At 32.0% G+C, this 24,038-nt stretch overlaps 1 protein-coding gene and 1 long non-coding RNA gene across 3 annotated transcripts; one reads left to right on the plus strand and one right to left on the minus strand.

Moving 5' to 3' along the window:
- The first annotated feature begins 548 nt into the window (after nucleotides 1-548).
- On the plus strand, nucleotides 549-15,967 carry LOC150025156 (uncharacterized). Of its 2 annotated transcripts, XR_016515292.1 has the most exons (5): nucleotides 549-682; nucleotides 12,793-13,007; nucleotides 13,304-13,396; nucleotides 13,498-13,882; nucleotides 13,972-15,967. It is a non-coding gene; the product is annotated as an uncharacterized LOC150025156 (long non-coding RNA). The 2 variants fall into 2 exon arrangements; XR_016515291.1 differs by lacking the exon at nucleotides 549-682 and having other exon boundaries at nucleotides 12,071-13,007.
- Nucleotides 14,796-20,017, minus strand: DMR6 (2-oxoglutarate (2OG) and Fe(II)-dependent oxygenase superfamily protein). The gene is made up of 4 exons (XM_068625816.2): nucleotides 19,705-20,017; nucleotides 19,364-19,611; nucleotides 15,562-15,886; nucleotides 14,796-15,429 (listed from the first exon to the last, which is right to left on the minus strand). The coding sequence occupies exons 1-4, from the start codon at nucleotides 19,900-19,902 to the stop codon at nucleotides 15,184-15,186; spliced, it is 1,017 nt and encodes a 338-aa protein (XP_068481917.1). The 5' UTR covers nucleotides 19,903-20,017; the 3' UTR covers nucleotides 14,796-15,183.
- Between the last annotated feature and the right edge of the window lie 4,021 nt (nucleotides 20,018-24,038).

A 24,038-nucleotide genomic window follows, 5' to 3' on the forward strand; every position in this document is an offset into this window, starting at 1 on the left:
TTCAAGGAATATTTTTATACGCTTTCAATGCGCTTTAACGCGTTTTAAACATGAGAGATGTATAAAAAGGGACCTTGAGCGTTTGAAAGAGGAGGAGTTTTTAACCTAATTCACACAGTATACACAGAGAGAAACCCTAGTTGTCTTTGCGGCACACTCACAGTGAACACGAGGCAACTAGGGCAACACAGTTCTAGTTACACAGTTTCAGTCATTCAGTGCAGTTTTTGATGTTTCTCGCTAGCTGACTTGATCGTCGGAGTGCAAACGGCCGCGAGGGCGCCCATTTGTTCACTTCTTTTCAGGTACCCACAGATAGAGCCGAACGAAGGTGCCCTAGCCCGCGAGGACAAGCCACGTACGTAGACGATCCCGGTCAACCGGCCGGAACAATACCGTAAAATGTTTTTATCTTTAATCAATATCTTAAATAGTGAGTGAGTGTGGTAGTTGGAAAAGGAACAAATTTAGGTGGGGATCCATTAACATCATTTCTAAATATCTTTATGACTATATAGCTACTTCAGCAGGCACCCTTGAGGTCAGAGGCTCACAGCAAAAGCACTTGCTCCAATCTTCAATCTAGAATCTGAGGTGAATTAAAAGTATCAAACATGGGTTCAAAAGGTGAGACTAAGATAACTCTCCAAGCCATGTGGCTCTGTCCTCCCATGGAAAGCTGGTATCTATCTATTCATCTCACTTTTTCTCACTCTCAATCCATCTACGCTTCCTTCTCTATTCTCCTACTCAACATTAACTCTATTCTAAATTTTGCCAACCTCAAATGCTACTTTTTCTTTGGATGAGTGTGGTTTAACATTAGTTTAAATTAATGTCCATGTGATACGTAGGTGTTAAATGTCTCAGTCCACATAGTATACCAAATCTTCTTTTTAAACTAAAATTTAAAATAATTTAAAAGATTATTATTATTTATTTATTATTTTAAAATATAATATTATTATAACTTATATTATTAATATTCATAAACTAAATTTTAATTATTAATTATAAAAATAATTTAATATTAAATAATAATCATTTTAATTTATCTTATTGAAAATATTAATTAATTAACCACTTAAATTTTTTTTTATGATTAAATGTATTATATATATATATATATATAAATATAAAAAGTGATAATATTATTATGTCTTGTCTCATATTTTATGAGTTAATGATGACTTCAGCCAAAATAGATTAAGTTAGTCCTTTTTGTCAATCCCAATTATATGATTTATATTTTTTAAAACACCCTTTTATTTTCATTATTTAATTGTGTTGGTAAATTTAATTGTATTATTAATATAAAAAAATTAATTAAACATCTTAATTTTTAAAAACATGACCATTTATATAATAAACAAATATTTTAAGTTTTAATTTGTGCCTAATAAAATTTATAATAACATCTGTATTTTGAAGGAAAAAAAATTACAATGTTATATTTTAAAAATGAAAAAATTTAATTAAAATTTAAAAATATCACATTATTATATTTTTAAAATTGAAAGATTTGAACCTCTTATTTATAAAGGATTAAATTAAATTAAATGAATAAGTAAATAATAAGACAAACGGTAATTAAACTTATTGTTTTGTGTATTGTAATTTTACGCACATAAGCGCTCACAATGAACGAAAGAGGAACACCTTTCTTCTTCTCCAATTTCCCCTTTGATCTTAAAGAGTCTGATTTGTGGAAAATTTTCCGAAGATGGGGAAGGGTGAGTGATGTTTTCATATCTAGAAGATTAAATATAAAGAAGCAAAGGTTTGGATTTGTTAGATTTCTGGGAGTATAGAATGTTAGGGAGCTGGAATATCATCTGAATATAATATGGATTGGGAGCTGGAAATTGAATGCTAATAGACCTAAATACATCAGAGCAGCAGAAACAAGGAAGGAGTGGAATGCAAAACTAAAAGAGAAGGCATTAGAACCAGAGAAAGAAATTAAAAAAGTGTGGCGGGCAAAGGGAACAACTTCGTATGTAAACACTGTTAAGAATGGTAATGGGAACAAAGCACCATCGCAGAACAGGGGAAGTTTACATGCTATTCACTTTAAAGCAGAAGAAACTCCCAGAGAATGGTTAAATACCTGTCATATTGGAAGAGTATCGGATTTGAGCAAAATTTCAAGCTTGAACGAAAGTTTTATTCTGGGCGGTCTTGGCTTTATAAAGGTTAAATTTCTGGGGGGGTTCCATGTGTTACTGAAGGGAAAAAATGAAATGACGATCAAAGACGCCACAGAGGAGAACAAAGAATGGTTCGAAGAAATATTTGGCACAATTATCCCTTGGAATGAGCAATTCGTAGCGGTACACAAACTGGTATGGGTGAGATGCAGACGTTTACCTTTGAAACTATGGAATTATGATTGTTTCAAGCACATAACTGCGTTATTGGGAACCCTCGTTGAGATTGATGAAGCAACTCTAGCATTGGAAGACATGGACTACGCAAGGTTCAGAATTAGAATATCAGTGGGGTGCGAGGCAAAGATTACTAGCTATATGAACATCAATGATGTTTTGTATCAGGTTTCGGTGGAGGAAGAATATACAGTTCCAGATTATAAACTTTGTCAGTGCCATTGGAGCGAAGAATCTGAAGATATCGAAACAGAGGTTGACTCATTAGCGTCTAATGATTCAGTGCGATCGAGGAGCAGGGATTTCGAAGAGGTAAGAAAGGTCGTTGAGGAGACTTCGATGGTGGATACGAGTAAGGCATTGCCTCCGACGGCACAAGGCTGTCGGAATTTGGGACCTAGTGCTCCGGTAACATGCTGCAAACCCATCCTGGCTAGACCTGTAGGCCCTGTCTCTAAGCCTATTCTCAGATCAATCATAGGTAGTGAAAACCTAGGGTCTGAAGCCCCAACGGCTCTTACTAGGGCTGACGTGGGAATTTTATGTGGGCCTTCAGAAACGGCCCAGTGTGTGGTGAACAAGGAAACTTGTGAAAAGGAGGATGGGAGGTGTAGTAATAAAAAACAAATGGAGGTTTTATCGAAACATGGCCCAGATGCCAATAGGGTGCCGCCGCTATGGAACGGGTTGCGTGGAAGCCCAGTTAATTCAGAAACTTTTTTCAACCTTCACTTTTCTGAACAGAATGAACAAACAGGGGCTGCCATTGACGCCGCACATCAGGAGGTTACCTGCAATGGAAAGATCAACGCGCGTCCCAATATTTTGCTCGAGGTTACGCACGGAACAACAAGACCTAGTGCGCCGACGGTGGCGGTGAAGGGGGGGATGCAAGGTTCTCCGAAGTCAATCTCGAGGGTGGAGGACTCGCTATGTGGGTCACAAACAGGGGAAGCATACCATTCCTCTCTCAAACAAAATTCAAAGGAAACTAAGCACATAAATACGAACTCTAACGTTCAGCCTGGATCGTGTTTAAGCAGAATAAGGGATACTTATGCTCCATTCGATAAATCAACAAATAACAACGATCAATTGGCCGCAGATGCTATGGCCCATCAAACAAAACAAGGCTTTGAACCAGTCATAATTAATTCATCCTCAACTGCGGATAGAGGAATTTTCTGGATGGGGGAGTCAAGCAAAATCAGTAAGAGGGAAGAACGCAAGAATGTAAGGTCAGCCCTATCTCATATTAGTAATTTTGTTTATGATATGGCAATAAATAACTTTAATCGTTTGTTTTGGTTAAAACATAGAAGTCTAGAAACGATTCGTGTATGGGAATTGGGTAAACAGATAGGGGCTACATGTGGGGTTGAAGGAAATGTCATAGTTAGCCTAGAAGAATTAGAAAAAAGGGACAGGAGTATGAAAATTCAAAGGGATGTGAGGGAGGTTACGGGTTATCAATGAGAATCCTTACGTTAAATGTGAGAGGGTTTGGGAGTCCTGTGAAATGGAGGTATATCAAGGATTTGATCAGAAAGGAGGATGTTAGAATGTTGTGCTTGCAAGAAGTAAGATTGTCATTTTTTAGTATAAATAATTGTTGTCAGTTATGGGGTGATAATGACATTGATTATCTTTATAGCAATCCAACTAACGGGTCAGGGGGTATTCTAATGATTTGGCATAAAAAGTTTTTTCAATGTTCCAATCAAATCATCAACAGGAGGTTCACAGCGTTCTCGGGGTTCTTTAAGGAGAAAAATATTTATGTTGTTATTGTAAACGTATATTCTTCTTGCAATTTGCAAGAGAAAAGGCAAATGTGGGCCGATTTATTAGAGATTAGACAAAGGGATCCGTGTAAATCTTGGTGCATTTTGGGGGATTTCAACTCTATAAGGAATGAAAGGGAACGTAGGGGGATAAATAGTTCCAATGGTAATGGTTATAAGAAAGAATTACAAGAGTTTAATAATTTCATTGATAATATGGAGCTGGTAGATATACCCTGTATTGGAAGAAAATATACTTGGTATAGACCTAATGGTAAAGCTAAGAGCAGGCTTGATAGATTTTTAATTTCCTTTGAATGGTTACAACACTGGCCAGGAAGTAAGCAATATGTTTTAGATAGACAAATATCTGACCACTGTTCTTTAATACTAAAATCAAATGTGGTGGATTGGGGTCCAAAACCTTTTAGGTTTCTTGACATATGGCAGGAAGATAAGGAGTTTGAAAATTTTATTAAAAGTAAATGGGAAAATTATATGGTCCAGGGCAATGAAATCTTAGTGTTAAAAGAGAAACTGAAGATGTTAAAGAGTGATCTGAAAGGTTGGAATAAAGATGTATTCGGGCACGTTGACAAAATCAAACTTGAAATCTTGAGGAACATACAAGAGTTAGATATGAGAGATGATGTAGAAGGCTTGGACGAAAATAAGATCAGAGAAACGAATTTGTCAACTACAGGACATAAATGAGAGGAACGAATCCTTATTACAACAAAAGTCAAGAGCACTATGGATTAAAAAGGGGGATTCCAACTCAAAATTTTTCCATGCTTCCATCAAATGGAGGAGGATGAGAAATGAGATAAAAGGAGCACACTGTAATCTTTCTGGCATTTGGGTGGAAGAACCAAATAAGGTAAAGGAGGTGGTCAAAGAGTTTTATAAGAATAAGATGTCGGCCATTGAAGATATTGGAGTTAGGTTGGACAATGTGGAATTTAAGGAGATTTCTGAATCTGATAATAGACTTTTGATAGAACCGTTCGAAGAAAAGGAAATAAAGGAAGCCATTTGGAATTGTGATAGTCATAAAAGCCCTGGACCTGACGGAGTAACTTTTAGTTTTATTAAAAAGTACTGGTGTCTACTAGAAAAGGATGTGTTGGGAGCAGTAAAATTCTTTCACAATGAGGGGAAGATTCCGAAAGGTTGTAATGCCTCATTCTTAACGTTGATCCCCAGTCTGAGAACCCTCAATCCCTTGAAGAATATAGACCTATTTCACTTGTCGGTTGTCTGTATAAGATTTTGACAAAGGTGTTGTCTAATAGGATTAAAAAAGTAATTGAGAAGGTAATTGATGGTTCACAATCAGCTTTTTTGTCCAATAGAAGTTTGATAGATACTGTTCTTGTTGTGAATGAAGTTGTTGATGACTTGAAAAGAAGAAAGAAAAGGGGGGTGATTGTGAAACTTGATTTTGAGAAGGCATATGATTTGGTAAGTTGGGAGTTCTTATTTTATATGATGGGAAGACTTGGGTTTTGTGGAAAATGGGTGCAGTGGATTAGAGCTTGCCTTGAATCGGCTACAGTCTCGTTTTGGTAAATGGTAGTCCGACAACAGAATTTAAACCAACTAGAGGTCTTAGACAAGGGGATCCGATGGCACCGTTTTTGTTTCTGATAGTAGCACAAGGTTTATCTGGGCTTGTGATGACTTTTTACGGCAAGTGCACCGCGTTTTGTCAAAAGTAATAATTGTCCCTAAGGACGGATATCGATCCCACAAGGAACCGTGAATTATCGAGTACAATAATCGCTAAATATAAAAACAGAACAATTAAAAGAGTTTTGAATTAATTGTGCTGGCACTGATGAATAAGAAAACAAACAAAGAATTAGTTGTTTCAATTGGAAAAATAAGGATTAGTTTCATCTCTCTCACTCTCAAGTATTTTGATTAGCATGTCAATATTAAGTTCTTTGATTGAAATTGATGCCCGTATAAAAATCATTTATATCGATTCCTCGCATATAAAATCCTTAAGAATGTCCCCTAACTATCGATCCCTCGCATAATTATAAGAACAACTTAGAACGAAGCTCAGACGTTTAATAGCAATTAACATTTCAAGTCTATTCCTAGCACTCAAATATGTTAAGTATTGTTGTTTAGGTCCGAACCCTAAAAATACCTCCCGGTCAGATTTAAGATTCTCAATTTGTCACGGAAAATTAAAAGTAAAACAACAATACCAATAATCAATCAAGAACTGAATATTAATATATAAAATATCACATCATATGCTCACGGGTAAGTGTTTCTCTCTATTTTCACTGAATCATAACAAATCACAGTTGCTTTTCATTTCATCTTCAAATCACAAACATATTAGAAACATGAATCTTGAGGTCTTTTACAGGGTTGTAATGAGGCTGGGCTTCCAAAAAATATTGGTTTTTCTTAGATAACAAAATGCACATCTTAAAGAAGAAGAACATATCTACAATTCAATTATAGAGAACATATATGTTATCTAATTACCACTTTCTTTCGATGTCACATTTTCCCTCATTTTCTTTCTGACTTTTCATGATTTTCATGAAATTTTTCTATCTTTCTTTTCTATTTATTTTTATTCTTCTGTTCCTTTTTTTTTCTTTTCAATAATAGGAAAAGATTCTTCCTATTTTCAACTTTTGACTTTCACAATCAGAACCAACCATTCCCTTTTCTATATGTATTGCATCTATGTTCTCCTTCCTTAAACATGCTAAAGGGTAGGAAATTATATCAATAAAGGTTAAGGTGCAATATTAACAAAAAAAATTTTGGCCCAAAGGGGATAAAAAAAATGGAATTCTAATATAAAGGTTGGCTTTTTGGCCCTGGCTCCTAATTAACACAAACAAATGCCTCAATCATCTTCATGCTCTTTTATGATGCAACAAAAATAAATAAAAATTAAGCAACCACAACTGTCAATTCATCAGTAAAACTCTCAAAACTGTTTAAGGTTCACACACTCACTTGGTTTAATTGGTCTAATTCCTTTTTGTCTTGTCATTATCTGTCCTAATCAATCATCCTCTTAAATTTTCATGTATCATAATTTTAACTACATTTGAATAGGGATTCAATCATATTTTCTTTTCTAACCAGTGTCTAATTCATCTCACTATTTAATATTTAAACACAAATTCTTTTTTCCACAATTCAAAATTAATATTCTAGTTCTTTTTAATTTAAAAAAAAATAAACTAGAAAACAAACAAATTAAAACTGAAATTTAGTCAAGAAAGATAATTCAAGACTTAAAATTACCAAACTAATAAAACAGGAAATTTATTCAAAATAAGCAATAAAAACAAACCAAACAAATAAGCAAATAAACAGAAAACAAAATAACCGAAAAATAAAATAAGAAAAAAATCCAAATAACTGAAAAGAAAAGAGAATTAGAGAGATAAAACCATATTTTTGTTCAATCCTCTATTCTTAAGAAGTCATCCAACATTTTGTTAAAATTTTTATCTACAGTCTTGCTTCATTTGCTGGATCCGCCCCCCTGAATAATAGAACCTGTCCCCAAGTCAAAAATACATAACCTGCAAAATGATTAGGAGGCATATAGGATTTTTTTTTTATTATTCTTATTTACTTTTCTTTTTTATTTTTTATTTTAAATAAAATCAGCAAAGGTAATAAAACAACATAAAACTAAAATGTGGACTGGGTTGCCTCCCAGTAAGCGCTCGTTTAACGTCATCTAGCTTGACGCCTATTTATTTCAAGGTGGAATATCTCTGTGATCCATCCTTCTGTACACATTCTTCCCCTGCATTAAAATTTTTAAGACCATTAAAAAGATTTAAAGTTACCTCCTCATCTTGAGTTCTAACTTGAAGTTCTCCTTTGTCGACATCAACTATGATTCTAGCAGTCTTCATAAAGGGTCTTCCAAGTATCAAGGGAACCTCCTCATCTTCTTTCATGTCCATCACAACAAAATCCACAGGAAATATGAATTTATCCACCTTGACGAGAACATCTTCAACCACACCATATGGATACTTGGTTACTTGATCAGCTAACTTTAAAGTCATCTTGGTGGGTTTAATCTCCAAATCACCTATTTTCTTCAGCATTGCCAAAGGAATTATATTTACGCTTGCTCCCAAATCCAATAAAGCATTGGCTACTAATAAAGCACCTATAGACACGGGAAGGTTAAAACTCCTTGGGTCCTTGAATTTTTTAGGCAAGCCTTTTTGAATAATGACACTGTATCTATCCTCCAGCTCTATTCCTAGCAATTAACCTTTCAAGTCTATTCCTAGCACTCAAATATGTTAAGTATTGTTGTTTAGGTCCGAACCCTAAAAATACCTCCCGGTCAGATTTAAGATTCTCAATTTGTCACGGAAAATTAAAAGTAAAACAACAATACCAATAATCAATCAAGAACTGAATATTAATATATAAAATATCACCTCAATACATAAGAGTTTGAGCAGATTACTCCCAATCCCAAAGGGTAGAATTAGCCACGCATACTTCTAGCACCTTCCATTCTCCCAATTGGTTACAATTCACTCTATGGTGTTTTCCTCTCAATCTGGCACACTAAGGTTGAGCCTCTAGCCCTCTATTTATCCTAGTTTTCTAGGGTTAGGTTGTTTCCTATGTCGCGCTAATGGGCTAAATGATAAAACATAAAAAAGGCTCAATCTTTCTTTGCATCTTTTTCCATTCTGGGACCTTCTATCTTTATCTTTTTAGCTCAAATCATTCATCTTTAATCCAAATCTCCAATCTTCCTTAGAAATCTGCAATTAACACCAAATTTGAGAATAAAATACTCTTATTCAAATAAAGATCATAAAAAATGTAAAAAGGTATAAATTCATAAATTAGGGATTATTTTATATGTAAATTAGCAATAAATCCTCATAAGTGCCTATATTTTAATATGAAATTTTACTGAAATTAGACACTTATCAGCTTGTAAAACAAGCGACAAGAAAAAACTTGTTATCAGGAATTAAAATAGGGGATAAAAACGTGGAGGTGGATCTACTCCAATTTGCAGACGATACCCTCTTCTTATGTGAACCTAACGTGCAAAATATTATGTGTATTAAGGCTATTTTAAGATGTTTTGAATTAAGCTCGGGCCTCAGGGTAAACTTCTTTAAGAGTAAGTTAGGCGCAATTGGAGTAGATAGTTACGAGGTGAAATGATATTCAGAAATACTCCATTGCAGCATAATGGAGATACCTTTCTCATACTTAGGTTTAACTATAGGAGGTAACCCATCTAGGTGTTCTTTTTGGGAGCCTGTGGTATCAAAGATAAGGAAGAAACTTTCGGTATGGAAGGGAGGAGTCTGTTTTTTGCGGGAAGAGTGTGCCTTATAAAATCAGTTATCAATGCTATACCACTATTCTACCTATCCTTTTTTAAAGCACCAATTGGAGTGTGCAAAGAGATTACAAATATACAGAGGAAGTTTTTGTGGGGATGGGGTACGGAAGGGAGGAAAATTGCTTGGATTAGTTGGGATAATATTTGTAAAGAGAAAGAGGTAGGAGGTCTTGGTATTAGGCGTATTGAGCACTTCAATAAGGCACTTCTGGCCAAATGGATATGGAGACTGGGTTCTACAGAATATGGTCTTTGGAAGGAGGTCTTAGAATCTAAGTATGGTTTGAGGTGGTTGTCAAATTCATATGTTCCGAAACAAAATAGATTTACGTCTAGATGGTGGGTAGTTTTATTCAAAGCCAGTATTTCAGACCAACGAATTAATTGGTTCAATCAGAATATGGTCTGAAAAGTTGGATCAGGGGCGAAGATCAATTTCTGGGAAGATGAATGGCTAACCAATGGTCAACTCAGAGTAAGATATGAAAGAATATACAATAACTATGAGCTTAAAGACAAGACTATAGATAATTTTGGCATTTGGAATGCAGTTGGGTGGGAGTGGAAATTTAGTTGGAGAAGAGATTGGTTTGAATGGGAAAAAACTATGGTAGAGGAGTTCATGTCAATAATATCACAGGTGTTACTACAACCAGATAAAGAGGACTCAAGGTTATGGAATGATCCTCCATCTTACACCTTTTCGGTAAAATCCGCTTATAATAAGCTTGCTAATCACGGGTGTGGGGGAATTTCTGTGTTTGGTTCTCTTTGGAATTTAAAGGTTATGCCATCGGCCATGTTTTTTGTGTGGAGGGCTTTCTCGAATAGGTTAGCAACAAAACAGAATTTGCACAAAAGGGGTGTGATATTAGGAGATACTTTATGTGCATTATGTGGAACCGAAGAGGAGTCTACTGCAAACATCCTTCTTTCATGTAAGGAATCAAGTAAGGTTTGGAACATGTGCTTTAGCTGGTTGGGAATTAGTTCTGCGAATCAAAAAGAATTGATTTTTCATTTTAAACAATTCTCTTGTATGTGCTCTAACAAAGAGGGCAATAAGTTATGGAAAAGTCTTTGGGTCTCCATAGTATGGAGCATTTGGAAGCATAGAAACAGGGTTATCTTTAAACAAGCAAAGGTAGACGCAGAAGAGATTTTCACTATGGCGCAAGTACAATCTTGGGCTTGGTTGAAACACAAAGAAAAGAAAGTTATATTTTCATTCTCTGATTGGATCTTATCACCATTAACCTGTGTTAACATGGTAACTAGGTAAGGGTTTAAAAGTGTTTCTATTTTTTCATATGCATGTATTTTACAGAAGCTATCTTTAACCCTATTTATATCCTGAATGTCTGGTTTGGGTGAGGTAATAAATATGTTATAATATGTTATAATTCTTTCAAGAGCAAGGTTTTGGTTTTGTTTTGCTTGTTTAAGTCAGTTTGAGAGGTGGGAAAGGTTGTGTTGATGATGCAGGTTTAGTCCAAGGGGAGCAGAATATGAATGTTATAATAGAGGATGGAAGTGTGAAAAGATGGTGATCCGAAGATGCTGATGTTTGATGAAGGAGTTAATATCTCTAGAGGATAGTGGTGGGGAGCATGTAGAAGATGTTCAATGCGTACAGAGGGCATATGACCACTGGTGCAGGATTTGAAAGAAGAGAGTCTGTATTGATGAGTATTTGTATTGTGGATCCACGTTTTTTGGTTTGATGGAATATCTTTATGGATCCAAAGATACTGTGGAATGGTGCCTAGGAATTGGTTAACGGATGGGTGTTGTTTTAATAATACTTAGTAAAATCGTGATGCAGGTTTCTATAATAGTTAGGATTTAATGGTTAAGGGTGGTTCAAGGCTACAGTGCTGTCATAGGGAGGTGCTTCACCTATAACGAACTGGATTTGGAAAAGAGTACCACTGGAAAATTCTGCAGCTGACTTTTCAAGAATAGGAAATCTTCCTTTAAGTTGAAGCAAAGGAATGATTCACTGGTGGAAGAATTAGTCTTGCAGTTTTTTGTTTTTGGTTTATGAACAATTATTATGTTTATGTTTGAGCAAATGAAAGCTTCCCTGTACTTTTATTTCTATGGTTTATATCTGTGTAACTGAGAGTTGTATAAGGGTTGAGATACCCCTAAAGTGCCTCTTTTTATTCATTAATTCATTACTGAAAAAAAAAATTGTTTTATGTATTGTAGAAGTTATTTGATAGAAAATTTAGAACAAAAAGTTTTAATATAAAATCAGTGTTATCAATTCACTTAACAACCAGGTTATAATTGTTTCAATTCAGAATAATCCTGAACCTAAAATCATTTTTTAAACGTGTGGTGTTTTATCTAATAAAATTATGTTAATTAATATTTATCTTAATTTTGAAAAATCTCAAATAAAACAAAACATCATATTGTTATAAAATAATAGAGGGAATATGTTTCTTGAGCACATGAAATTTTTAAACCTTGGACGCAGTTAGGTATTAATAAACTTATTATCGATTAACAACGTTTTCATTGAAATAAAGATGTGTTAATTGTTAATTAAATTATAATTGACAAGTTAAGCCATTTTCATATATTGACGACGATTGTCCACTAACTTTCTACCCTAAACCAACCCTCCTCCACTATCAGAGGTCACCATTTCACCAACCACCAAATCACCAATCAATCACCAATCGTGTGTGGAGAGTGAAATAATTTTCTTTAAGGCTTTCACCATAATCACCCAACTAATTATTTTTCAAGACCTAGTCATTCTTGCTGATAAAACCAATCGTGTTTTCTACACGTATGTCTGCACTATTAGTTATATTTTTATGAACTTTTATAAAATTATATGGCTAATTACATGTGCCAACTTTTCCAAAAATTACTTACGTCAATTTGACCAATAACCTTTTGGCAACATAGTAGGGTTAACCTATCTTATGCTAAGCGTGTACATGAAGCTAATATAATATGTATGTATTTGTAAAAGGGACTAAAGAGATTTGGTAAAGACATTCACAAGTTGTTGATTAGATGAAAAGGGAAGAAGATGAAACAAGTTGGCTTGAAGTTTCCACAAACAACATAAGAGTTTAGGGTGCTGATAAAAAAAAACATAAGAGTTTTAATATGTTTTCACTGTTGGAATGATAGGATGCGCTCTATGGTCTTTTAAAAGATAAATTATAAATTATCCATTGAATATTACATGTGGTAGCAGCTAAAACACGATACTCAGCCTGAAGATGAATGAGCAACGATGGTTTGTTTCTTCGATTTCTAGTTTAGAAGAGAAGAGCCATGAAAGACACAATAACCGGTGATGGAGCATCGTGTGTGATGAGAATTGATACGAGGCACTACCAAACAACGGGAAGGTGATTATGGCAGAATATATTCTTCCATTGCCTCCACACTCAAGCCTGCCCATAAAAGGTGTGTGTGTGATTCACTTTGATGTGGTCATGTTGGCTCTTTTTCTAAATTCACTTTCAAGGTTTCCTAGTCATGTGTTATGCTTTTAATACCTACACCACGATATTTCTCAAAAGAGTTCAAGTTTTTTTTAGCGTGGATTCATATCAAGTTATATTTCAGTTTTCAAAATAAAAATTCTTTGTAAAAGCTAGAGATTGAGGGTTGGTGAAAATTTTGATATTGGACAAAGAATTTTAGAAAAACCTTTTTAAATTGTTTAAGGGGTGTCTTTTTCTAATTAAAGTGTTGTGCAGGGTGGATTCAGACGAAAAACCAAAAATTTATTTATGAAGAGAAGAATATTGTGAAGAAAAGATATAAAGTCTCTTCAATTAAATTAGTTAAAGGTAATACTAATTTCCTTTCACTTATATTTGATTTCTAATTTTTTGATAAAAAAAAATAGACTTATTTTAGAGATTAATTTATTTATTTTTATCTTATTTAGCTACATTCCTCTTTGAAAAATCATTGATCAAAGATGAGACACCAAATTGCATAGTCATTGCATGTTGCAGACTATTACCTTAAACATGTTGCACTATATGTCATCTTGAGTTTAAAGTTTTATGAGGTGAAATGTGGAATGTATGACTCTTTGAAGAGATTTGTGGGAGACATTGACGAGATGAGTAAGATTGATGTTCAAATTGAGAGTTTCAAGAGCAAGTCTTAATTTTTTGGTAGCTCAATGCACTCAAAACCAAAACTCGTCACAATGGTGGGAATCATATGGTGATGAACATCCAGAACTACAAAGATATACAAGTAGAGTATTGATTTTGACTTGTAGTTCATCTGGTTGTGAGTTTAATTGGAGTTCTTTTGAAAATGTAAGAATTTAAATTATTGAAATTGATTTTATAATTATTTTTTATATGGTAATATGTTGTGTTAATTAATTTTAATTATAATTATTTAGGTTTACACTAAGAAAAGAAATCATTTACTTCAAAGGACCATGAATGATCCGGTGTTTATCATGACTAATTCTATATTGATGAAGAAAAAAGATATTAGGAAAACAAAAGACTTTGATGATCTTTCTTGATGAATGGACTTTGGAGCAAAATGAAACATTATAAGGTTTAGATGAAGACATATTAGTTGAAGTTGGAGAAGATGATGCTAGTAGAGGTGGTGGTGTTGTTGCATCCATGAATGATTTGGAGGTTTCTCCAATTGCTGATAATGATAAGGACATGGTGGATATGATATTAATGAAAATGAAGATCATTTGGAGGAGGAAGATGATTATTCTGTGATTATTATGAATGTTTTTGAATCGAGTTACGATTTTTGAGTTACGAGTTTCACAATATTGTATATGAGAGATTGGTAAACCATAACCACTACCTAGTTTTACTATTTCAAATTCTGCGTAAGAAGCTTTTGAAGAGAGATTGGATTCCTGATACCACACTCGGTAATGAAGAGAAGAGGACTCATCATCGTAGAGAAAACAAAATAAGATGAATTAGCACAAATAATAGATTGAGATTGATCATACATATGCCAATAGTCTGCAGCATAATGTTCATTCTTAGCTCATATTTGACATTAAAGACGAGGGAGGATATTGGCGAAGAGTAAGAAGAAGAGGAAAGATTTCTGATGTTAAATTGGTCAACAGAAAAATGATTTTGTTGTTTTGGAAGTGATAGACGTGGTGGCTCTACATACATCATGTGAGGAGGTGAGAGAGGGAAAAAGAGAGGAGTAAAAGAAGAGAGTAAAGAGAGAGAATTTCAGAAAGATGAACATTATTCATTGGGTTACACACGTATAGCACAGAAGGGGTTTATATAGAGTAAAATAATACCCTAGATAACAAAGGCTCATATGAATATTACGTAACATATTGGTCTTGTTACCATAAATCTACTAGAGCATAATGGCTTGTAGGAAAATACGTTCCTCCACGTGAATGAAAAGAATAAGCAGTTGAGTCATGCAGCCATATGGACACACCAGAAATCATGAGCCTCTGACATAAAATACAATTCGTAATAAGAAAAAGAAATGAAGAAGTGACAACAGTACTGAGCTTCAGGGAGTAAGGATGGGATTGCTAAGACAAAAAAAACATGATAATATTTTTGTTGCCTCCTTTTTGTTCTTGCCAATAACAAGGTTACTTGTTCTTGAAAAGTTCCAAACAGTGTTCTTGGTCTAAGTTCCTGCTCCAAAACTTCTTATAATATTCAGCATATGTATATCCTCTGTACATGGCTTCAGATCCATCTTCAGTGAGTCGTGTTGCAGGGCTTATTAATGCCTGATCGTTCGGACAGAGAAATGAAGCCACAGAAAGCCTGGGCTTATCAACATTGACAACAGCGCGGTGCCATACACTCTTATAAAGCCCATTGCTCAAAGCCTGCAAACCACTCAAGTCCAATACGAAAACCGTTATTATCCCCACAGGCTTTTTTTTATGTGGGCTAAACTGAGAAGCCCAGAAAAGAATATTAAATTATTGAAAAATATTAATAAAATTTGTAGCATGGACCTGGAGTTGATCGCCTATATTGATGACGAAGGCATTAGGTTGAGGCTTAACGGCGAGCCAGTTTCCGTCTTTGAGAACTTGAAGACCAGAAACGTTGAGATCTTGGAGGAGAATTGTGAGTGCATTGGGGTCAGTGTGGCCTGGTAAGCCATAAGTGAGTTGTGGTTGTGGGCATGGTGGATAGTAGTTCACTGCCATGTGTTGCCCTTGTTCACCCAACACATTCTTTATGTAATCTTTCTCCAACCCCAAACTCTCTCCTATGTATTCCTCTATTCTCAACCCTAATTCCCTAACCTCTTCGCAGTATTTTTTCACCCTTTCCCTGCCAATCATATTGCACTCAAAATTTCAATTTCAATTTCCATTTTCCAATTTTCAATTCAGATTATTCTAAAACAACAAACATGTCCCTTCTGTTTGTTTGACTGTAAAAAGTGCGGAGAAAAGCATCAGATCTGAACGTTAATCAATTAAAGGAGCTTACGTCAACACGCAAATATCTACTCACGTCACTGCTTATTCAATGCCACGTCACTGCTCATTCAACGCCACGTCACCGTAAAACAAAAATAAAATAAACTCATTTACATTTTCATTACATAACTCACCTTATCTTTTCCTCAAAACCTGATAGCTTCTGTGTGGATCTCATCATTTGTTTCTATTCTTTCACTTTTCTAAATACTCCAAACTACCAAATAAAAGTGTTATTTTTCTTTTTTTATTAATAAATTTCTTCTTCATATCATACACACATCATAAATAAATTTCTTTATTTATATTAATTAATTTAACGAATTTGATTTTAAGCATATGGACCGTATATTCTTATGTCGTTAAGTAAAAGAAAAAATACTGTTGAACAGTAAAAACTATTCGAAAACTGTTATTATTATTTAAGATTAATACATCCCAACATCTTATGGAATGAGATGTATAAAACATTATTTAGAATAATAATATTTAAGAAATTAATCCAATTTGTATGTCACCTAGTAAACTATGCTGGAATATCAAAGTAACTATTTATAAAATCTTCTTATTAGATTTTGTTTTAATTCAAGCGATCAGTATTAGGTTACATTATTTTACTTTTTATATTTTTTTACTAGTTTTGCTTCAATAATAAAGTTTTATAGCAGCTACAATTTTCAATTTTTTTTGGTTATATTTCAATTTTTTAAAACATAAAGAATTAATTTAATTTTATAATTTAAATATATTTTTTTACTTTAGAACCTAAAATTAAAAAAAAAAACATGTTTGAAGTCTAGAAGTCTCTTCCTATCCTATCATTATACTTTAATAGAAATTTCTTAAAAAAAATAGCAATTATCCTATCTAGATAATGACATTTTTTGCCCATACTTAGAACGCCATATGTCTCCATCCGCATTTACAAATTTTCAAAACATTATATTCATAGTTTTATAGAAAAAATATTATTTCTATTTATTTTGAATACTTATAATTTCAAATATTTCTCTTATTTTTTTAATGTGTATTCTGAAGAAACATTGCACGTAGCCACATGACCAGGTCCAAAAAATGGTTGAAAATAGATTAACAAACATTATTTTCTTTTTGGGTTACTCAAAAATAAGAAAATAAATTATATAACGAAAATTACTATACTTTTATTTTTTTTATCTGGTTCATTAATCCGACTCGACCCAAAGTTTAAATTAATTAGCTTAATTTTTTTTAATAAAACTATCGGCATTTTTTAATTCTGTTTTTTTAATAATTTTTTATTTTTCAAAAACAATTTCTATTAATAACATTAAAATTAGAAGTTAAAGAGTATACAATTAAAGAGAAAAGAAAGTGAGAAGTATGGTAAAAAAAGAATGTGTTATGTGTAGTGGAGAGAAAAAGTGGGAAGTAGGTATCTATATAGGAGAGAGAAAGTGGAAAGTAGGATAAGTGGGTTATGTGTATGTGTAGTGGAGAATCATAAAATTTGTTTCTTAAATCAATTTTAAAATTCTACAATTTTAATAAAAAAAGAATATCAGTTTAAATCAGAAAACGTACCAAATCTCCACACTCCTGTTAAAGTGGTCCATAAAAGTGGTCCACAAAATATTACAAATATCTTTAATTTTTTTATTTAATAGAGAAGAAGATATTTAAAACAGAAAAGTAACTAATCAATCTCTCCACTCTCTCCCTCTTTCCCCTCTCCAGTTAAATAATAACAAATAAAATAAATTTTAAAATTAAAAAATTATTTTATTAATTTTTGAAATTATAAAATGTCCAAATAACTAAAATAAATTAATACAATAAATTAAATATTAAATATTGACACAATGACCATAATACAATAATAAAATTAAATATTAATATAAGAATAAAATAGAAAAAAAAATTAAGGACAGTTAAGAAGGGAATCCCTTTATATATAGGTATAGATATAGTGTATTTTAAGCTGAGAGGTTATAATCGGACTCATCCAACATGCTTTCAAAATTTATACTTTTTATCAATCATATGCAAATGATAAAATTTGTTGAGTTTTCGAATTAATTTTGAACATGTTTTTTATATTTATGTTATTTATTTAATCAAATATATTTATTTTATCTTTAAATTTAACAACTTATCTATATTTCATATACGTAGGGATATTTGAATTGAAATGAAAAGCTATATAAATAACTTTGAATTAAAAAAATTATGTGCTTGCTTAGGTAGATAAATGGGTGAAAAAATATAATATATTTTCAAATATATTTATCTTTATATTAAAATATAATTCTATAATAATTTTTTAAATAAAAATATCTTATGATATGTTACTTATTCATTCTCCCCTCTTACTTTATTTATAAAACATGAAGTTTCTTTCTTATGTGGGTACAATTAATTATAACTTTATATAGGTGCTTTCTCTCTTTCGTGTGTGTTTTTTTCAACTCTATATTATCGATAGTACAACGCAGTCAGAGCAGGAACTCAGATTTAAAATCACTCAATCGAGTCCAGTCTTTCTAGTTTTCTCTTTTTTTTTAAAGGACTCTCTTTTATTTATTTATTTATTAAATAGGGAAATGATCCCCGACAGGACCACAGTACTTTATTACGAAATTTGTGCCAATAAATTTTACAGGATATAATAAATAGGCACGTGCATTACTTAAAAGTTTATCTTTGTACTTTTCAAAAATATTTCTCTCTCTATTAACTCCCCAATTAAGAGAGAATAAAAAAAATAAGTTTACTAAAATGAAAAATATTGTAAGTATTTATTTCTATACTGAAATTTAATTATAATATTAGGTATGATAAATTTGTTGATTTGAGAGGGTAGGAAAAAGTGATATAAATAAAAAAGTATACATCTCAGATTTGGTTTGGTAGTAGGAGGAAAGGCAGAAATGTATATACATCTATGATTTGGTCTATGATAAAGAATCCATTGTTTTCGTAATCCATCCAAAACTAGAAAGCATGAGTTTTATATTGAATTATTTGAGTGATGAGAAAAAACATGTGTAGTGTGGGAAAGGAGAGAATGGAGAGAAGAAAATAGAAGAAAGAAACAAGAGCATTTGATTGGTGATTTTTGATGAAGAATATTTGCGGATAAAAGGATGTGTTTTGAAACATGATAAAGTGATGAAAAGGTATTGTTGTTTGTGTGCGTCATAATGTCACAAAGGAAGATGGTTATTGATTATGTCGGCTTATGAAATAAATAAATGAAATTAGTGTGAAGATATCATAGTGTAATACCTGGTCAGCAAATGATGAATGGTTGAGAGATAAGGAGAAAGAGTGAAAGAAGACTTACTTGAAAGAGGGAGGATTAGAAGGCCACTCAGGCACATACTTGTCCAATGGGTAGCAATGAAGTCTAAGATAATCCCTCCAATTATGAACAGTTTCTTTGTTGACATTGAAACTAGTGGAGAGTCTGGTTGTCTTTGAGGGGTCTTCAGAGTACAACTTCAGTTTCTCCTCCAGAGGCAACTTGAAGAACCCATGTGCCACCTCTGTCATTTCCCTCACAGCTTCTACATCCACCCCGTGATTCATCACCTGCTTCAATTTTTATATTCTAAATTTTTAAACTTTATTTCTTAAATCAAAAATATAATTCACAAAAATCTTCATCACACACCCCTCCTGCACCTGGAAAAACCCATAGAGCCTGCACGCTTCACCGATTTGGTGCACAATCTGGGCTCTGTTTTCACAGCCCAAATCGACTATTGGAACATCCTCGCACTCCAACACTTCGGAGAGACGAGGTCTCTCCGATTCCGGTCGGATGTAACTCTCCGGAAGATTCGAGTACCGGATTCCGGAAGAAAGCACCTTTCTGTCCATTTTTTATTATCCTACTTAAATACCAAGAACAAAGTTCATAAGAGGATGAAATAACAGTATGGGGAGTGGGAAGAGGGAAGTAACCGGTGAGAGTTTCGTGAATGATAAACTTAAGGCCTAGCATATAAGCATTTATAGAATGCAGGCGAATACGAACAAGAGAAAATTTTTTATTTATCTTTATTTTTGTCGTGTTAGGACCATGTCCAAATCTTTATGTTTCTTTTCTTATTTTAAAGGTTATAATAATAATTAGCCCTCTGTACTATGTGTAATAGTCTCTGGTGCTTACGCATTGGTCGCTCTTGTTATTAGTGTTGTGTTTGTTTTAACACATTTTGGAACAAACAAACATGGTTAACAGAAGTGTTAAGTGGCCAACGGAAATTTAGTAACATATATAATGAATTAGTGTAAATTTAGTAAATAGACTTCTCAATACATATGTGTGGACACTAAAATTTTTGGAATATTATGGACACTAAAATTTTTTGGAATACAAAAAGAATTGTTTAATGCTTTAATTCAAACATGCTTGTTTTTATCGAGCATAATTTTATTCACATTTAAAAAAAAATAATTATAATTTTTTATTATAATTATAAATAATTTATTATTTTAAATAGAATTTATTTTATTATTAATTTTATATTTTTAAACAAATTAGATGATCTAATATCATATAAAATAGACGATTCAGCAACTCATCGACCAAGACTTAATTAAATATATTACCTCGGCAACATCCATTATAATAAAGACTACATCCATTACAATAAATACAATGGTGTAGAAAGAGTCTAACATGAATAACATCAACAAGTCGACACAATCATGGGCATAATAATCTCAGTACCTAATAATCTCATATAACATAGTTAATTCATATGAAAAATGAGACTAAATTATCTTACAAATAGTAGACTTAATCATATGAAGCTCTTTCGAGTTTCACACTTGATAATTTTTATCTATATGATTTCAATATACCAATAGAGTCAGGATACCTTCTTTTAGGCAAAACCCTAACCAATAAACATTCTAACAATCTCAACACGATATTTCTTTTCTTGAAAATATTATGTCTCGATCATATTTTCACATAATTCATATTTCATATCACACATAAGTACATCATTGAATCGCACAAAAGTTTAGATTGTTAAACAATCCAAAAATATGAAAAAAATCACATAAACACAAACTAATTGTTTTCAGCTACACACACACACATATATATATATATATATATAATTACAAAAAAATTTAATTTAAACAATAAAAAATTATAAAATAGTATTTCAAAAGCAAATTTCAAAGTTTAGGTTTTCTTTAGCTTCAGCGAAAATTGACCTTGTTTGAGTGAAAATTTCGTCGATTGAGTGAAAATGAGGCCGAGAGCAAGTTCGTTCCAGTACTATTTTCGCTTGAGCGAGAATCTCATTGCTTGAGTGAAAATAGACTCAAGAGTGGCCTAAATTTTCTCTCCATTTTCATTTGAGCGAGAATCCTTTCGCTTAAGCGAAAATGGACCTGAAAGCAAGGTCATTTTCTGTCATATTTTAGCTTGAGCCAGGATCTTTCACTTGAACAAAAATATTTGGAAAAAAAAAATTTAATAAAGCTGACACTCTTCAAGATTTCACCCAAAATTAATACTTAAACTTGTATTTTACAAAACATATAAGACCAAAATGATATCACCTTGCCCAGAGTTGGAAAGGTATTATCATTGAACTCATATGTCAACCTAAATATTTATACATTCATGTTTTCTAAACCAGATTCATTCAAATTCAAATTCAAATTCAAGACAACCAACATTCATCAATGTTTACACTTCAAAATTATTCATACTACAATTCAAATACATTCAAGAATTCCTTCACATCACAATTAACATGTAATTTACCAAATTAATAACATCTATCATTTTTATACTTTCATATTCAATCTCAATCAAAACACTTTAATTTACTTAACAACAAACTTACATCAAAGTTTGAACGTCACCTTCACATCCATATCTTCTAACCTATGATTTTATTGAAAAGTAAAACTAGTTTTTCTTACCTGATTAAAAGTAGGCTACTCAAAAAGAGCTTCAACTCCTAAAAAAAACATGGATAACCTAACATGCATCACAGATTCATGATCAATGATTCAAAGTCATGATGAATGATTCAAACATATATCACTAGGACTTTGAACTAATAGAGACTCATCCTGAAGTCTCAAATACCAAATGCAAACACATCTATACAAGCAAACAATACAACTCAAAGGAGAAAGGAGTACAAATGAACTTTCTTTAATCAAAATTTTGATTGGGTAATTCTATTATACTCACTCTCAAGAGTCCAAAAGTAACTTCCGATTGTTAATCTGACGAAGGATGAAGTTAAAAATTTAGAGAGAATACAGAGGAGAAAATGAGAAAAGTTTGTACAAAGATAATACTTATATTAAAATGAAACTTGAATAATTAATTTTATTTATTTATATACACTTTTCATTTTAATAATAAAATATTCAAGTTTCATTTTATTTATATAATTTCTACTCTAAAACTATTTTATAGTTCATTAGACTCACTTCCTTTGTTTGAATTTTTTAAAGGAAACAATTTTTTTTTTCTAGGTTTGCAATATCTTAAAAGGAAAATTTTGACCCAACTATAATTCTAAAAATTGTTCATAATTTAGTTAAAGTACACTCCCCACCCCCTAAACTTAGAAATCTATTAGAAATATATATGCACCTTGAATAAATAATAAAGGTCTTCTTACAATTAGGTACCTAGTTTACATATTTATATTTATATATATATATATATATATATATATATATATATATATCAATCAGAGAGTGATTGAGGGTACTTCCAATCAAAATTTTAAAATAGAGAAACAAAGAACAATGGAAATAATTAAACTTTTAAACATTTTACTTTAACAGAAATAATTTTTGAAATTTTAGCATTATATTTGATACAATACTGTAAGATTTAATAAAACAAAGTGTAATTCTTTGAAAGAAAAAAAATATTAAAATTCAAATCCAAATCCAAGTGTTATTTGTACTCCCACGTGATCGTATTAGAGTCTAAGGAGAGAACGTGGACTCCAAAATTTGTATATTTCTTTATTCTGTAACACTAAGCTGTGTTGAATACTCAATAGACAATAATTCACAAATGGGGGGAGTTATAGCATACAAAAACCATTTTTTTTCTTTAAAATCACGTCTATTTGAATCAATGAATAATCTAGAGAAGTTAAAAAGAAAATAGGTGTAATATTTTATAAAATATATTGTAAAGCGACATTTGCGTGTGAATATCATATGAATGAAGCATTTATAATAGATTTATCTATTTTTAATGATTGAAATCAACATCAAAGTAATGACATGTTTAAGATACAAACTTGTGTTATATTAAATAAGAGAAAATCTTGATTATAACATCCATTATCATTATAATAACATTACCAATTATGTTATATATTTTTTTTTATTTTGTTGTTAAACATTTTGTTTTCAAACTTGGAGACTTAAGTTTAGGTGCATTAAAAAAGTCTCATATAATTTAAAAATAAAGCAGGCTATTCATATACTAACTAGAAAAATCATTAAATAAAAAATAATTTTAAATAAAAAATAAATAGTTATTATATTAACTAAATTATATATTATTTTATAAATTAAAAAAATATTAGTATATAAAATATTTTTTATTAATAAAAATGTTTAAAGTAATTTCTAAATTGGTATCTACCCATTAGCTACTAAGGTTTTAATTACTAATTACTTTATATTTTGTATTGGTCAGATGTGTTCGGATCCTCAGCCTAAGCGCTTAAGCGTAGTAAGCTCGGTTAGATAAAGTTATACCCAACTCAGCCTGGGGCATGTATGGGCTCAATGGCACGTTACAAGGACGGCCCAAATGTTTGGTAACTTGTACGAAAAAGATAATTAAAGTAAAAATAACATAAGCAATAGCTGAATTAGTTAAAATGTATATATCTTTTCAATACAAATAAAAGTTGTTAGGAATGATGTGGCATAGCACCCAAAAATAAAGGTGCATTTTGACCTAATGTTTTATTGTTGAAATTATATTCTTGTTGAGA

This window comes from Phaseolus vulgaris, chromosome 9 (genome assembly GCF_051622355.1).
Source record: "Phaseolus vulgaris cultivar YP4 chromosome 9, ASM5162235v1, whole genome shotgun sequence".
NCBI classification, from domain to species: Eukaryota; Viridiplantae; Streptophyta; class Magnoliopsida; order Fabales; family Fabaceae; genus Phaseolus; species Phaseolus vulgaris.